At 34.5% G+C, this 17,465-nt stretch overlaps 3 protein-coding genes across 4 annotated transcripts in view; 2 read left to right on the top strand and 1 right to left on the bottom strand.

The window, feature by feature from the left end:
- LOC142342777 (dynein light chain Tctex-type 1-like) overlaps nt 1-17,465 on the top strand; it is an 80,930-nt gene that overhangs the window by 11,792 nt on the left and 51,673 nt on the right. The gene's annotated exons all lie outside the window — the stretch shown is intronic.
- LOC142342775 (ras-related protein Rac1-like) lies at nt 5,049-11,226 on the bottom strand. Its single transcript, XM_075394330.1, has 6 exons — nt 9,875-11,226; nt 9,729-9,800; nt 6,432-6,549; nt 6,054-6,116; nt 5,833-5,961; nt 5,049-5,282 (listed from the first exon to the last, which is right to left on the bottom strand). The coding sequence occupies exons 1-6, from the start codon at nt 9,907-9,909 to the stop codon at nt 5,127-5,129; spliced, it is 573 nt and encodes a 190-aa protein (XP_075250445.1). The 5' UTR covers nt 9,910-11,226; the 3' UTR covers nt 5,049-5,126.
- On the top strand, nt 14,425-15,380 carry LOC142342204 (uncharacterized). The gene has a single exon (XM_075393446.1). It carries the CDS (start codon nt 14,557-14,559, stop codon nt 15,304-15,306), a length of 750 nt encoding a protein of 249 aa, XP_075249561.1. The 5' UTR covers nt 14,425-14,556; the 3' UTR covers nt 15,307-15,380.

Genomic DNA, 17,465 nt, shown 5'->3' with positions numbered 1-17,465 from the left:
GTAGTGATTTTTGGCCACGCCGAAACAAAGTGGATCGAAAAAGCGAGTAGTTTTGCGGCGTGAAATTTTTTCACTCTAATTTTGAAGTAGAGTGAGAAAACGGTGTTTGAACAAAAATTCGATTTCTCGCTAGTGGTTTTTTTGTTTACATGCGGCAATTTCACTTTGATGTTTACTGTTTTTCGATTTTTGGATTGGATTTTTTTCTAAATGGTTTTCCCAATCCCTTCATAGTTCATTCTAGGCTTAGTTTTTTTTTTTGCTGGAACCAAATTTCCCTTTCTCGCTTATAGTTTTTTGTTCACATACGGAGTTTTGACTTTGATTTTCTTTTTTTTTAATCTATTTTTCGAAATGGTTTTACCAATTCACTCATAGTCCGTTTTAGTTATAGTTTTTTTTGTTTAATCAATGAAAATTCGTTAAATTGTACGTTAGGACTTGTCCTACTATGTGTTTTTTTTTTTACTTTTTTGGTCTAGTTTCATTCTTTTCTCCTTGTGCTCAGAGTGTTTTTAAACCATGATTCCTCAGCAGAGAAATTAAAATGAACAGAATCAATATCGAGTAACGAAAAGCCCAATTTTAGATGACCGCTGCTTGAACTTGTTCTTATGAGTCTAATTTATCATATTAAATGCTTATTTGTCTTGATACCAGTCCTTTTATCCTCTCAAGAAATAGGAGTTGGTATAACTACAAAATCCCATCAAAAGCGCTCACTAGAAATTATTTTGTAAAATGTCAATTATTTTTACTTTCTTTTCTTCCAATCGAAACCTGAGTTATGGAAATCAATGGCGGTTATGTTCCGGCAATCGACTGGGCATTTTTGTACTTTAGAAACCAATCAGGTTGTTTGGCCAATCGAACTTCATTCTCATTTTTCTCATTCGGCTCTACGCCTGTTCGGCTCTAATTTCTAGTACCGAGTCTAAAGAGTTGCTCTCGAATGGAATTGTTGCTCTTAATTAGTCCTACTGTTCTATTTTTCGTCTAACGGATTGACATAAACAGATGATTTCTAATTGGTGGCTATTTTTGGTAAATATAATTAAAAATATGGCTACATTGATTGATTGGCATATTAGTAGCTCCCAGAGAAAGTTTGTAGCAGTTATATTATTATTGTTCTTTTTTGTAACTGCGCAGTTGTAAGCTGAGCGCGGCTATATTGCGGTGCAGATGGTTTTTTGACTCGAAGGGGAGTATTGGTTGAATTTTTTTGTTGCCGGAAGTATTATTTGTTCAAGCGGCGTTTTTACTTGTAAACGAAAGTGAGAAAAAATGCCGTGTCAACGAACTTTGCAATAAGCGGTTTTTGTTCATGTGCGGCGTTGAATGAATGACTTATCGACTCTCAAAAGTGTTTTTTTAGAGAGGCAGCATGTATATAGCCGTTTTTCCGTTCATTTTTCTACTTTATCTGTTTTTTTTTCTGTTGAGATATTTTTGTTCGATTCTGTATCAATATGTATTCCTCTGGATTGATAGTACTTTAATTTTCAGAGCTTAATAGTACGTTTCAAGAGCGAAATTGTCTAATTTTTCTCAATTTTTCACTTAATTTTTTGGCCTTTTCTCAACATTTTCGGATCTCCGAGGAGACTTTTTGTAATCAGCGCTTATTGCAATATCCCCATCTTTTTAATTTGGGCATTGATTGCCTCTTTTCAACGTGCGGTGTTTTTGTTTTTCAAAAATATGCTCATACTATTTCGATTTTGGTGTTTTTTTGCCTTTTGATTGGTTCGAATAAGCATTTATGTGCAACATCAGAGATTGCCTTGTCGATACTTCAATTATTTTTCGGCGTTAACTAGTTGAATTTTGATGTAACATCAATGCTTCGAATCTTTGATTTCTGTTTCCCTTGTTTTATTTCGCCAGAAAGAACTATTAATTTTTGTCAAACGTCCAATGCTAAAAAATGAAATGAACTTGTTTTTCTACTGAATTTCTGCTCATGGAATTGTACTTTTTCTGAATTCTTTCTCATGGTGCATTGATTTCTGTCATACTGTCTCCGCAGAATTTGTAGTACCCTTAAAAGGGTAATACAAGTCTTTTATTGCTACTGCTAATTAAATTCTTTAAATTTGATTTTCCCGTATTTAAAATTATGAAGATGAGTTTTTTTGCTATTTTTTTAGCATGTAGCCGTAACCTGCATTGACAAAATGTTGGTTCTGACAAATATCTATGCTCGTTTGTCTTAACCTAGAATATTTTGCTGTCTTTGAGTTTTTAAAAAAAAATAGTTTTCCGCCTGTTTTTGTTAATATTTTTTTTTACATTTTTCATTTGCAATTGGTTTCATTTAACATAAGGCAGCTGAGATTCTGTAATCGCGTTTGTAATTTTTTTAATGATTTTTTTGAGTGAATTGACCGATTTCTTATTTCTGCAGGTTCTCGTGGTGCTAGTTATTGGTAATGGATGATTTTTGCTTTTGATTTTTAATCTTTTTTGTATTTTACCTGATAAATCTAAATTTTGAAATAGTTTTATTTTAATAGAGATCTCTAGCAAGAAAGCAATAATTGTTAAACCATTTGGATTGTTGCGGCGCCAATTTGATTTTATTACTTTCTCGAGACCTAAATATCTAATCTTCATTTATTAAGTTCTAAGAATATCTGCCGCATGCGTTTCCAATGTTTTTTTTGTTTTCGCAGATTTCTGATTTTTTGAAGCCGGTTACTTAGGATCAAGTAACTAATCAGTTTGCTCATATTAAAGACTGTGAATTGTTTTTAACGTTGCCAGATATATTCCTAATGCAAACTTTTCCGGCTTCAAGATTTTTCAGGCTGTTGTTGTTGTTTGCCTCAATCGTCTTGGGTTTCGCAGGTCTGGAGGCCCAGAAACTTGACGGCTTCCACTGGGTTCCTCCAAAGCGTTTCGGGTATCATTCGGGTCCTTTTTTTGGGCAACTGAACAGATGCCTTGTTGTGTGTTCGGATTTCCGGCAGTCAGGGCATTTGTCATCGTCTGAGCGTTTGATGCAGTGATTGTATGATTGCAGGAGGCAGCTGAAGCCTGAGACGGAGTTGCGCTAGTTGTCTTCTGCTGCCTCTTGGTAAGGACTTCTCGTCTTCTGATATCTTCGGTGACATTGTTTCAAGAACTTTGGATGGAGCGTAGTTCTCAATGGCGTCCTTCACTTCAAGAGTGTGCATATCTTTAAGAATTCTTTTGTATTCTTTCGGCGTGACGTGAGTCTTGTTTTCCGTTTCGTTGAGGTATGGAGTTACATAGCGGTTGTATCTGGTATGTAGAGTTTCCTTGATTTGTCTGTGGTGAGAGTGTTTGTGGAGAAAGACGGCTGTTAGTTGGCTCTGGCAGAACTTTGTCTGAAAATATAGATATGTGCAGCTTTGTGTGATTTCTGATTATGTCTGTTTGTGCCTGTTCTGCGTAATTTTCTCGATACTACAGGAGTTTAATTTTTACCAAATATTGTTGTTTACTCTGGTGAGGCAAAGAATAGTTATTTGCTTTCAGAAAGAAGATCATTTTTGGCTGTATTTATGGGTATGTGTGGTAAATCCGAGACTTCGAGTCGCCTACGGTCGATTTTCGTTTTATATTTGTTGTGCAACATTCTTCCGTTTGACTTTCTGTGGTGCCTTTTAGCACTTTATTTTTCTGTTATTTTTCTTAATTTTTCTGACTTTTTAAATTTGGATCATCGAAGACGGGATAAACAGGCAACCACGCAAATGGCCTTAAGCCTCTGAGCAGCTCTTAGAGCTTTATTGTCTCTAAGTGAACAGATCGGAGCGGGTGAGAAGACATCAATTCATGGTATGAACGCCAATTTTTTGCTCGTTTGAGAGCCCACGCTGCACTCACTTAATTGTCCACCCAACTTGTCCCTTCTTTCAATCTCTAACCCCATGTTTGATTACGGGAGTAGATAATATTTCATGTTAGAAAGATCAGTTACCAAAACTTTGGAGTCACTATTGTGCTTTCTCGTTTTATTAAGGTATGTTAAGTAGATTGAATTGTGCTGGAGGATGCACAGAGTGAAATAATTTGTACTTCTTTGGAATGTTTCTTATTTCAAAGATGTCTTGATTGTTGTAGTTTTAACTCACAAGTTTCGGCTCTATGGGAACCCCAACTGATTCTCTTAGTTCGCGAAATCATTGTTCTATGAGCTAAAGCTGCACTAGTTGTGACCAAATTGCATTTTGTCATTTAATTCGTCAGTCGAGTGTCTTTTAACTTTTCCTGTTTTCCTCCTTTTCAAAGCAGGAGGACCAATACTTTTGGAGTCATGTCATAAGGTAATAGATAGAAAACAATAAATTAGAAATGACCCCCTACTTTTCCTGCCTTAGCGAAATATCTCCGAACGTTCGGGAACCAAGCTTTTTTCAAACAAACGATATTTTGCAAAATCGTTTTCAGATTAAGTGCAAAACAGATTTTTGGCCCCCAAAGACTAGTTAGAGCCATTTTTTAAATGAGCTTGCTGAGCACCATTTTAAAGTCCTTTTAAGCCCTGATGCCAAAATTGTTATGCAGGTTTAGCCACGATGGTAATTTTTTGACCGATCTAGTGACTAGTTGAATAGATACAATGAAAATCATTGTAAAAATCACCAAGCGTTTCCCCGCTCTCCCTATTTCCGGCCAAAATGTTTACAGGTAAATTTTGTTCAAGTATCGCAAAGCCCAGTTTCCGCTCGCTGACCAAAGTTTCTCATTTCAAAGACATGACTCCGATGATTGGTTTTTTCCTTAATTGTTATACTGAGTTGATGCTCAAGGCCCACGAGCTAACGAAGCAATGGTATGCCATTTTGAAATTTGAAAAGAACTTTACTAAAAATTAATTTTTATAAAATCCAGTTATTGTGACAGACTGGTATTTGCTTCGCTTGATTAGGCTATAATTTATTTGCAGAGAACGGTTAATTCTGTTCATACTTTTTGGCTTAATATGAACTGCATTTTTGAAGAGCAAGTCAATAATTGTTATATGGAATTTCCTCGTGTTTCAAGTAAAGATTGGTTCGATTTTGAAAGAAACGGCATTCTTCAAATTTCAATTATAATTCTAAAATGTAATTTCTTCAAGCATTTGTCCAGTTTGTTAACATAAAACATAATCATAGTAATATACAGGTTCTGTCTGGTTTTTGCCTTGTTTTCTTTCCGATGCAAGCTGTGACTGCTCGTTCAAACACCAGTTGGACTCCTTCTCCTGATTTGGCAGAACATTCCACGTAGCCACACGCTTTGATTGATCGCTCCAAGTCTCTGCCCTGAAGCCAACATTAGAATTTGAATTATTGCAATTGAAGAAAGTAAAAAAAAGTTGAATATCTTTTGCTAGATGTTTCGCGAACATTTTTGCAATCTCTTGAGCGTGGAGTTTCTATTCCACAATTTTGTGAAATAGCGTCAAAAGCTTCAGTTAAAAGTTTAAAAAATGGTTGACTAGATAGTTTTTTCGGTGTTAGGGGCAGCTTTTGCTCTTGTGAGAGTAAAACGTTTTATAACTGACATGTTAATTGGTAAGTGTCCAATTATTGTCGGTCCTACTGAAGATTTACTTGTTTAAGCGTTTTTGTATTTATGTTTATCGTTCTATAGCATCAATCAGCTATCGTTCATCTAGAGCAATCAATGAAACCTCTTTTTCAAGTCAAAAGGGAGTTGAGAGCAGACGGTAATAATTAAAATAGAATTCTGATGAAAATTGCATAAAGTTCATGGAATGCAAAAATTCCATTAACATGCAACGTGACTAGTTGTTTCGATGATGTTAAAGGGTGATTAAATGGCTTCGATGCCGTGTGATGTTTTTCTGACCGTTCGTGTTGTGACGATGTCATTTGACTGCCTCCTGCTGGTTTCCTTTTTGGTCTCTTTCAAGTCCATTTTGGTACCGACTATTAAAATGGGAGTGTGTGGGCAGTAGTGTTGCACTTCTGGTTGCCACTGAAAGTTTTACAAGAGCTTTTCATATTTAAAAAGCACGTTAATAGGTTATTTTTCTGACTACTACTAGTATTAGTCGTAGTTGTACTTACTTTTGTTTTGACGTTCGTCACAGAATCGAGTCTGTCGAAGGAAAAGCACATAAGGAAGATATTCTGAAAATAAACAAAAAAAATTTTTTCACATCATTGAAGCGTAATTTTTTGTTCCTTGCATAAGTATCTCTTGGATTTATTTCCTTGACATGGCTGAAAACTAATCAAAATCCTCCATGAAAGAAGGTGTCTACAATAGCAATTATTGGTAGTTGATTATGAGAACCAATGAATTTGTCTGATGTCGGGGTAACAAAGTAAAATGATCGACTGTTCCTAAATTATTCCGATTAAAGAAATCCATCTTCGGTAGTGAAGATGTAATATTTCAAATCTCAAAAAGTAATTTATTCAGTTTGATTCAATCATGCTAACGGTTTGTGGATATGATAGGGGTCTGAGTCGGTCGTAGTCTTCTTGACCAGCTGTGTCCCAGAGTTGTAAAACGTATGGAATGCCATTTACGAGGATGTTTGCATTGTGATTCTCGAATCTAAATTGGAAAGGTTTATGGTTGCCGGGTTGCGTTGAATATTCAAACGTAGAGTATCTAGAATTGTTTGAAACATAGTGGCACTGACAACCTTTTTGAATTAATGTGTTTTTGGAACTAAACATTACCTTTAGTATTATATTCATTGATTAGTTTGATAATCGTAAGCGTATAGGAAAACTTTGTATTCAATACCGTTTATACGCTTAAGTTATGCGTTGGTTTTTTCTTCGACATATCTCTTCATTATGTTGCACAACTTCTTGATTCTTAGTCTTTTAAATAAGTAAAAGCTGCTCTTTGTTTCGCTATTTTCTCTCGAGCGAGGTCTGATGCAATCATTGCAGTCGTGTGTTTTCTGTGCAAAATTTTTGCTTGATTTCTTTTCGAGTGATTTTAAATCAGTGACTTTGATTTTTGCGTGATCTCAGTTTCTCATTTGAATTTTAAGCAGCCGAACTGGCGGCAAGTTACTTACTACTAACAGTCACATAAAAGTGGCCGAAATGTGTTTCATTTTTCACTTTGAATCTTAATAGTGGTCTGTATTAATATCTACTGACGTCATTTGAAGCCCCCTTGAACTTGTTGCACCCTCCAAGTCACTCCTTCGTGGTCAGACATAGGCAGACTACGATAGAATCGAAAGGCCCCAGTCGTTTTAGAGCAATTTACTAAACGATACTCAGTTTCATGATTGGTGGATTTTTTAATTTTTACACAGCTTAATTAGTCTTTCAGTCGACTGATCATTTATCTGTAAAATAACGCTAGTTTACTTTGTTTGAACTATTTGCCAGCTCGCTATTTGAATCAAATACAACTATTAAACTCCAATTCCAAGCCTAAAGTGAACTGACTTCATATTTGTCCAGTTCTTAGTCAATTGTTTGTTTTTCGCTTATTAGAGTCTCCGGCCTCAGAAATTTTGGATCTTTTCTGTTTCGCCTCCCCCCAGTGTTTTTTACGCCCCCAGTTACAAATTACATTTTGTTAATAGCACATTTCTAGGTAAGAAAATAGAACGTGCTTCTGGGGGCGTAAAAATATAAGCTCATTGAGGTGGGGGGGGCAAACAGATTAGATCCGAAAATTCTCACAAATTTTGTAATCTGCACTACCATTTCAGTTTTATAGTGGAGTTTCATTAGGATTACATTGCCAACTCGATTCGTTTTTTCGATTTACATTATTGATTTAAGCTAGTCTTTTTTACAGAGTGGTCAACTGAAATAGATGAGAACGGTTCGCTTGGGTCTTTGCGCGGAACTTGAATATCCCAATGTTGTTCCTCGGTCGCAGTTTTTATCGGTTTTTTCTGTGAATTTGTTTTATTGACTACTGACGGAGTATTTCGATAATGAAATTAATAGATGTAACTTGTAAGTTTTGAGATTAAAGAAAGATGTTTTTTGAAAAGTGCATCCTCTCCTTTCTTGGTTTTTTCATCGGCATATCTCTTCGGTATGTTGCCAAACTAAGGATTACGTGTTTGTAGTCCTCGGAAGCAACATTTGCCTTTTTGACTCTCGGGGTTTTTAATAAGTAAAAGTTATTTGTTTTGTATAAATTTCTCTCGAGCGAGGTTTGATGCAGTCATTGCAGTCGTTTTTTGCAAATTTTTTGCTGGATTATTTCCTTTTCGAGTGATTTTAAGTCAGTGACTTTGATTTTTTCGCGATCTAAATAGCTCATTCAGAATTTTAAGCAGCCGAACTCAAATGGCGTCAAGTTAATTACTACTAACAGTCACATAAGAGGGGCTGAAATGTGCTTCTTTTTCACTTTGAATCTTAATAGTGGTCTTTAATAATATCTAAAGACGTCATTTGAAGGCCCTTAAACTTGTTGCCCCCTGCTAGTTACCTACTTCGCGGTCTTACCCAGGTGAACTGCGATAGAATCGTAAAGCCCCATTCGTTGAAGAGCAATTTACACTAGACGATACGCGGTATATTTCCTCATTGATTATCACGGATTGATGTTTTAATGTTTTTTACACAGCTTAATTAGCCTCTCAGTCGGCTGAGTTTTTATTCGTAAAATAACACTTGCTCACTCTGTTTGAACTATTTTTCCAGCTCGATACTTGAATCAATTACAACTACTAAAGTTCCGAGCTTGAAGTGAACTGATTTTATATTTTGCCTGTTTTTTAGTCAATTTTTTATTGTTTGCTTTTTAGAGTCTCCGGCTACAGAAATTGTTTTACATATTTTGTAAACTGGACTACCATTTCAATCAGTTTTTTGGTGGAGTTTTTATTAGGATTAGATTACCAACCCGATTCGATTTTTCAAACAAAATTAGTGCTTCGAGCTATTCTTTCTTACAGAGTGGTCAACTGAAATAGATGAGAACGTTTCGCTGGAGTCTTTCTGCGGCACTTGAATGTTCGAATGCTGTCCCTCAGTTGCAGTTTTTTTGTCGTTTTAATTTTGAGTTCTGGGAATTTGTTGTATTGACTACTGAGTTTTTTGATAATGAATTTTATAGATGTAACTTGTAAAATTTCAGATTAAAGAAGGATGTTCTTTGAAAACTGCGTCCTCTCACTTCTTGGTTTTTGACTAGTTGCTTATCCTAACCCGTTTTCTGGTTTTAGATACATTTTATCAATCAACTAACAAATTTGATTCTCCTTAATGATTCTTTTTTTGAACATATTAAAATTGTGGCTTGCCTTCAATGGTAAGTCGTTGAAGATGGGATTTACAGGCATCCGTGTTTTTTTTGGAAGAAATGAAATTAACGTTAAAAAAATGAAAATTGGGAGTTTTTGCCGAACCTTATTCTCAATCTTCTTTATTTTATTTGGACTGAAGTCTCTTGATGACTTTTTAAACCGAAGTATATTTTTTTTATTTCCAAAAGTTAGTCAATGATGTTTTGAAACAAATGAGATCGATCAAAATTCTAGCTAATAGAGGCTCATTTTATATTTCTAGCTTAAGTTTTTTTAAGGACTCCGGTCTACAAATTCATTTCTCCGAACTGCCATTTTTTCCGAAATATGGACGTTTGTTTCAGCTAAATATTTAAACTCTCCAGGTGTACCTAGTCTATATTCATGGATGGCGTAGCTGATGAACTGGTTATAGAGTCTAGTTTGGGCTCCGTGATGATCCAACTTCATTTCAAGCTAGCTCGAGAGAAGTGAAAAGAACTTTGTTACTTACACTGTTGGTGTGTATTCTGGATCGAAATAATTTTTCGTGTAACATATGAGTAACGATGTTTTCCCCACGAACCTGAAAATTTAATTAATGTAACAAAAATTTCAACACATTTGGAGGTTTATAATGAAGTGATAAGTGACTCTTACCCGTCGCCTACTACCACGCACTTAAACTGATGCATTTTGTGTAAACATAAGAGTGTATTCGTATAATTGAACAATGAATTAACCTATAGTAAATTGTTATCAATGAAAGATAAACAAAAGTTTCAAACTAAGGGAATGACCTTGCTAGCAAAGACTGTAACCGAGCGCCAAAGTTTATATTGACTTTACCAGGTAAATTGTAGTTGATGAAATTGCTAAATTAATTTTTGCAAAACAATTAACGGCTCTTGTCTAATTGTTAGTTTCGAAGAAAATCTAATGCTAAGTTGCAGTTTGTTTGTAAAATTTCAGTTTTTTCGGCTGTGAATAATAGTAAATCTACTTTGTGAATGACTGCGGTTTGTTATAGCTGTCGATAGTATGAACATAAGAGATTTTCTGTGTTTAGTGAAGAGCGTTTTTCTGCGTTTTCAAAAGTATTTTGGCCTGAGAGTTTTAACTATTTTTGACCATTACATATCTAATGCGACTTTAGTTTAACCACAGAATCTGAAAATGTGCAGCAAGTTAGTCCAGTACATTGTTCTCTCTTCAAATTGTTGAAGCTAATTAGTCAGAGTTCTATCGAGAGTTAAGCGGTTTATTGAAATTGAAAACTTTTTCACCTGGAATTTCTCGCTTGCCTGCTGGCATTTGTAGCTTTGCGATATTGCGACGATCTGATTAATGCTTTTAACTGAAGCAAGATCGTGCTTAGAATTGGTTAATCTAGCAAAAACTCAAATTACGTTGCAATTTTGAAGGTAACTATAACCGGTGGTGTCTAAGAAACGAATTGTTTGCAGTTTTATAACCTTCTGAATGTTTTATTTAACTCTGAAACAAGTAATTTAGAAACGGGAGGGAATCCATATTGTAATCTGGAATATCTGGAACCTGTCAGGTAGACAAAACAAACCAATGAGGAAAAATTAATAAACTGGAAACGAAATCATAAAACAGCCAATCTGTCTTGTTACGCTTGAGAGATTTTTCCTGGTAACATGAGAACGGTTTCTATTTAACGGTCTGCGAAGCGTGTTCTCTTCTTCCAATCAATTTTCAAATTGAGAATAATTTCCAAAATTGAACCCTGAAGTAATATACACAACTGTATGAAAAGTGCTGAATAAATTTGCCTTGCATGGGTGTGGCTAGCAATAACATATGGTTGGTGATTTTTTAAAGAGAAGTGAAATAATTAATTTGAAACGTCCGAAGTATTATATATGTGCATAAATGGGTCATAGACTGTTAATATTGAGTTTGTGCATGTTTACAATTGCAGACAAGAGTTGTTTTGAGTTGAGTTCTAAAGTAGTTTTGTACGCTTTTGGGAAAGAATGTATAAGCACAGTTTGTTCTTAAAGCGAGGCTTAGTTGGCTTTCCCTTTCATGTTAAGAAGTCCTATTCTTAGCTAGATAATGTGCTATTTAAAAACAAAGCCGAGAGCCATTTGTGCTAAATGTGTTTGTGTCGCATGAATTGAACGGGCGCATACAAGGTGCGTAAGTGATTTATGTTGAATACGGAACAGTGGTCATATAACAGTTTTAGGAACCTTAGTACCTTGCCAGAATGTTGGCAATCAGCTACTGAAGTTTGATACAAAACTACTCAAGATTCCCGCCGTCTATATTGAGCCCAAATATTGCCAAAATATAAAGGTACCTCGGTATTTGTACCATTGTATTGTTCCAGACTTGAGAAAATATTGACGCAGACTTTTGTTCTGTACCAGCTCGGAGAAAGTGCTCTACCGTAAAATTTGGTAGTTAACTACTAATTTAATTTTTGCAACATAAAAGAGGGTTAATTTTGTAGGGTAAGATGATTAGACAAAATAACATGGAATATTTTTGGAAACAAGAGTTCACAAAATAGTATTTGAGGAAAATATTTTTTTGAGACAAAATAAGGGCGTTAACTAGCCGTATCGAGTCAGCTACAAAGCAACTGAAGTAGAAATCAGTGAGAAAATTAACATTTAATTTTGAACCAATTCAGTTGAACAAAGTTTTAAAAATTTTATGAGTCTTTGATTAAATATAAACCATTTGTTTGGCAGCACCAACTCGTTTAAGTTTTCAACATTAGCCAATGGATATTGAGATTCATATTCCTCGTTTTGAAGTCTATCAAAATTATGATGTTGTATTAGCAGTCACAGAAACAGAAAAAGACTTATTGAACTCTCTTGTTCTCCAATTAAATAATTTCGGCCACATCCAAATATCGGAATAACCGGATTCTGATTACCGAATAATTTTGTATCACTTCATTGTTCCATCAAAATAAAATAGCTAATGTAACACTAGCATTTAAGACAGGAGATAAACTGAATTTCACAATTTATCGACCTATATCGGTAACTCCAATATTTGCGAAAGTTTTCGGGCGTCTGCTCTTGATTGCAATTACAATACTTTGAAGGGTTTCAAAAAAACTCCGTTGAATTTCAGAAAATACTCCGTCAAGGAGACAGTTTTGTTTGTAGACAATAATCAGAGATCTTGTAAAGGCTTTCAATTCCATTTTAAATAGCATATTTCTAAAGAAGGTTGAATTTTACGTTTTTCAGAAAAAATGCAAAAGTAGTACTTCTTTCCTTTCTTGCTAACTGAAGACAGGAAATAAAATTAAAGCGTAATTTTTATAACGTTGAAATGGTTTATCATGTTTTGGGACATCTGATTATTCTCTGGTGAATAAAAACTTTGCGAATAACAGAATAACTGAAAAAGGATTCGATTTGCAGATGGCAGCAGTATTAACTGCTGCAAGAACGAAAACAGTAGTCTACATAAAAAAATTGAAACATCTTAGGAATGGCAAAAAAATCATGATAGCTGAACGAACGAAAAAATGATTTGATTTCTTTCTCGAGGTTGGTTGTTTTTTGGTGAATGCCATGGAATTCAATTGACGAAATCTTGTTTTCGAAGAAACATCCCGTGAAGAACATGGATTGTGTAATACGGTAAATTTACTTATCAAATTCTCTCGAACCCACGAATTTTCTTCTTTAAATCGCTGGTACTGTCAAACTTATATTTTGCATCAGTTTTTCAAAAGCTACGAACAAAAAACGCATTAGTAGTCGGTTGTTTTCAGGTATTTTTATGTAAGCCCAAACAATCTAGAGAGCGTCTAATAAACAAGATCTAACAGCTGAGCTTTTCATAGCTAATAGTAAATTTAAAGAGTTTCTAATAATTTAAGCAGTCAGTATTTTCATAGATCTTCTGGTCTTCTGCAAAATTTTGTAAAAAGAATTTTGATTTGTGATTTGTTGGAATGATTTTTTGTGCTCCAAATTAGGTCAAAATACCATAAATGGTTCAATTCGCAAAAAATGGCAAGCTCTTTAAGGGATATTCAAACGGTTACCTGACCTGACTTTATTTAAACATTCCACTCAACAGTAACCCAGGAACCATAAAATGTTATTTTTAGTAAGGAAAAAATAAAAATTGATTTATATTAATTTAACGTGGTTATATGTTAATAAATAATTTTGTTTGCAGATTTTCTCCTTTGTTACAAGCATGTTTAACCATTTAGTTATAATTGTAATTATTTTTTTGCAATTTTGAAATAATAAGCAGAAAATTACTGTGCTGATAATAGTGATAAAAGTTTGTGCTTGATAATAGTGCGATGACTCAATTTAAGTCTTCCGGGGACTAAAGTTATGTTGGATGTTTTTGTTGCAGAACAGACTTCCATGAGGCAGCTTGTTATAGTTGTACCAGATAACCAGTTTTGTATATTGTTAATTTGCCAGATTGGCTAGCAAGATTTTTTTCCTAGTTGAGGCAGGCAAAACTTCACTCAGAGTGATAATATCGGCCGGTCAGTTACGAAACAACTGATCAACTGTTGCTTCTAATGGTTGATGTTGCAGATCATTCATTGCTGATATATAATTCAAAGTAGACTGAAAGAACGTCGACTTTTTTTTCGAAGGTAATTTATTAGGTGTGTTAGCGTTTTGCATTTTATTAAAAATGGTAACTTTTGGGTTATATCCTCGTCAAGAGTTTGCAACTATTCCCATTAATTGCTCTCAAATGAAGTTTGTAGCAATTACATTAGCCCGTGGGTCTTTTTTATGCGATTTTTCGTGCGACCGATTTTGTCTGACACATATAACCTTTCGTCCTCTAAAACGGATAGACAGGTAGCGCTAGGAGGGCTTTAAGTTCTCTTACAGCATTAAGCCTTACTATACTCGAAGAATGAAATTCATCAAAACTGTTAGGAGACAATTTCATGATGTGAATGGCGGTTCTTAAAAGTAACGTTGCCCCCCCCCCCCCCCCATACTATCGAAGGCAACCGATCGCCGGACGTTTGAGAGCACTTCGCCCGGTTATGTTTTAGCGGGGCCTTATAAGATCTCAGTAATTGTCTAAAACGCTTGAATGCTCAAAAATGCCTATACTTCTACCTTGGGTATGGAAATAGAAAATTAGCATTCGCTGTAATTGTTTGGTTGCTCTACATTGATAAAATGCGACTGATAAGTGAATGATTAAAAGGGGATTCTAATTTTACGCTCATTTGTAAAGTTTTTCTATTATAAAACTGACTTATTCCAGATCCCGAATAATGAGATATAACCGATTTCAAAGAGCTTATCAAAGAGAACCTTCAATCGAAAGGCGTTCTCCAACAAATGCAAGCTAATTTGAGAAGTGAGATCTTCAAAACTCTCCATGAGACACATTCGGTGCCAAAAGGACCTACACTTTGTCAAGAAAATCTAGTCATCAATGAACTCATCAGAGAATATTTGGAATACAACAAACATCAGAACTCGTTGTCAGTATTTCAACTTGAAACAAAAACTCCGAGACATGGAATTGATCGAGAATTTGTGAAAGGTGATCTCAATTTGGAAGAGTCGGGTTCAAACATGCAGAAACTTCCACTGATTTATGGAATTGTGTCAATGCTGCAGAGTATTGACCAGCATAAAAAGATTCAAACTGCCTTTTCTAACGCTAAATCGAATAATAGATTACCGTCTCAGGCTCGACAGCCAAGCGATGATATTAGACTTGGATTGGAACCAAATCACAGCATTCATTCGACATTCAGCGACGATGCTCTCAGTCATGATAATGCAATGGGTTCCAAGAATCGAATACTTCCAGACTCAGGTCGTCAAAGTTCGGCATCGGTTGGAATGGCGGGATACTCTGCGAACGATTTTGAGTTCTCCTCTGAAAACGATGATTCCTCGATTAGAAGAAAGACGCCTTCGCTTTCGGGTAGCGGAGGACCATCACGAGAGGCATCTTTTAATGGATATGCTGATGAAAAGTATGATGACTATGATGAAGATGACGAAGACGATGATGATGATTATTTGTCGAACTCTGTAAAGGTTATGGCGGTAGAAGATTTAGCACCTGTGGAGTAATTACGCAAGGATTTCTGTAAAAAAATTGTATATATGTAATAATTTCATAGTTGATTAACATGTTTGCGATTTTAGTTTTTTTTAAATGATACACAGTTCAAAATCCAGAATTGATTTAAACCTGTATCCTAATGACTGTTGTTAATTGTTCCAACAATTTTTCAAAATTGGGGAATATATATGCGAGGCCGGCTTTTTTTCTTCAGTCAAATTTTCACTTCTTGTTTACGCGTCGGTACGAAAAAAGAATTAATATTTTCTAGCCCTTAGAGGGTTTGTTGATTTTTATTTTGAAATTACATTTAATCCCAGGGTGAAGAAGTGATGGTGTTTGAAAAATTTGAAAGAAAATGAAAAAAATTGGAGGGGGAGGGGGATTAGATTATTTTAATAATTTAGTTGTGATGATAAAATTGTCAATAGTTTATGTTAAAAATATGTATATTAATCAACTAAAATTGTTGAATAACAAAAGAAAGTGGAAATTTCAATTTAACGATGTAAAAAAAAGAACAATTATTAAAAAGATAGAAAAACTTTTAAAAAACATATTTAAACCATTTTTTTTTGAAATTTCACGGTTTTTTTCACTGCTTTTGGCTTATAAGTTTTCAAAACTTTTTTTGTAGCTGAACAGGCCATAGTAGCCAAAACAGAAAAATGTTCGATAACGGGAAAAATTTACACAAAGAGAAGAGTTTCAAGGTTTTCCTTATTTGAAAACTCTGTGGTTTTACTTGAACGGAATTCAATCCAAATTAACCACTGTCGTTCTCCTGATTTACAGGAAACCTATAGGAAACCATTTTTGTAGAGATCGAGGAAACGACAGAACGAAAGTGAAATAATTCATTAATCTTTGCTGTGTTTTCTAGCTTCTTTATCAAACTATTTTGTGTAACTAAGAAGAGAGAACAAAATTTTAAAAAATCAATTTTTGTCAGTTTCTGTGCTCAATTTGACTGGTAGTGGAACTGATCACCTTTGGCAACATTGTAACACATCATAAATTAATTTGTGAAGAAACGAAAAAAGGTTTGGTTTTTCAACACTTTCGACGATTGATCTAAGTTTGATTGGAACATGAAATCTTTTTACACATGAACCCATCCGCGTTAGTTTATTGATATACAAAACGTCACTTAAAAAATAAAAATATGAAAGGTGCAGTTTTTTTGTCGATTTTTAATGTAAACATTGAAAAGAAGGAAAATCTTTGTTTGGTTTGCTACTCTTGAAATAAAAATGAAATTGAAATCAACTTCTCGCCAAAAAGACATAACTTGGCATTTTGATTGACTATTATTTTTGATTTCAATTTATTTGTGAACTAAAATTTTACAACTGGTTCTTCTTTAAGCTTGAAGTTTCTATAAAAATCTCTTTTATTTTATAAGATAATTTATAACGCAATTGATTTTTCATCTGAGAACACTATATCAACATGAGTTCAAATTAATCTTTTTTCAAAATACAAAATTACTCAAGACTGCTACGAAAAAATTGCTTCAGCTTGAGTTTGGAAGAATTGATAGTCAAAACAGCTTATCGTCTCAGAACACGGAGAAGCTTTCGACAAAATTTATACGCATGTTGGAACATTCTGTGCTGCGTGCAGTCTCGCGCGATATTTACTAACGATTTTGACGTAACAGTTTCAAAGCAAATTCGTTTAGCTTGGAACTGTGCAATTTATTTGGTTTTTGTCTTTTTGTTTGCAAGTATTTGCTCACAGGCTGAATAAGGTTAACCACCCCCGGAAGTTATATATATATATATATATATATATATATATTTATATATATATTTGTGAACTAAAATTTTCCGACTGGTTCTTTTTTAAGCTTGAAGTTTCTATAAAAATCTGTTTTATTTTATAAGATAATTTATAACGCAATTGATTTTTCATCTGAGAACACTATATCAACATGAGTTCAAATTAATCTTTTTTCAAAATACAAAATTACTCAAGACTGCTACGAAAAACTTGCTTCAGCTTGAGCTTGGAAGAATTGGTAGTCAAAAGAGCTTATCGTCTCAGAACAAGAAGAAGCTTTCGACAAACTTTACACGCATGTTGGAACATTCTCTGCTGCGTGCAGTCTCGCGCGATATTTATTAACGATTTTGACGTAACAGTTTCAAAGCAAATTTGTTTA

Source organism: Convolutriloba macropyga, chromosome 7 (assembly GCF_964194025.1).
Source record: "Convolutriloba macropyga chromosome 7, txConMacr16.3, whole genome shotgun sequence".
Taxonomy (NCBI): domain Eukaryota; kingdom Metazoa; phylum Xenacoelomorpha; order Acoela; family Convolutidae; genus Convolutriloba; species Convolutriloba macropyga.
This window is presented reverse-complemented; position numbering and strand designations above follow the sequence as displayed.

Coding starts and splice junctions, on each gene's coding strand:
- LOC142342775 (XM_075394330.1), bottom strand. CDS start 9,909: ATGCATCAGTTTAAGTGCGTGGTAGTAGGCGACGG. Junction 6,550..9,728: donor CCAGAATACACACCAACAGT/GTAAGTAACAAA, acceptor TTTCCAATTTAG/ATTCGAGAATCACAATGCAA. Junction 5,283..5,832: donor ACATCGTCACAACACGAACG/GTCAGAAAAACA, acceptor TGTTGGCTTCAG/GGCAGAGACTTGGAGCGATC.
- LOC142342204 (XM_075393446.1), top strand. CDS start 14,557: ATGCAAGCTAATTTGAGAAGTGAGATCTTCAAAACTCTCCATGAGACA.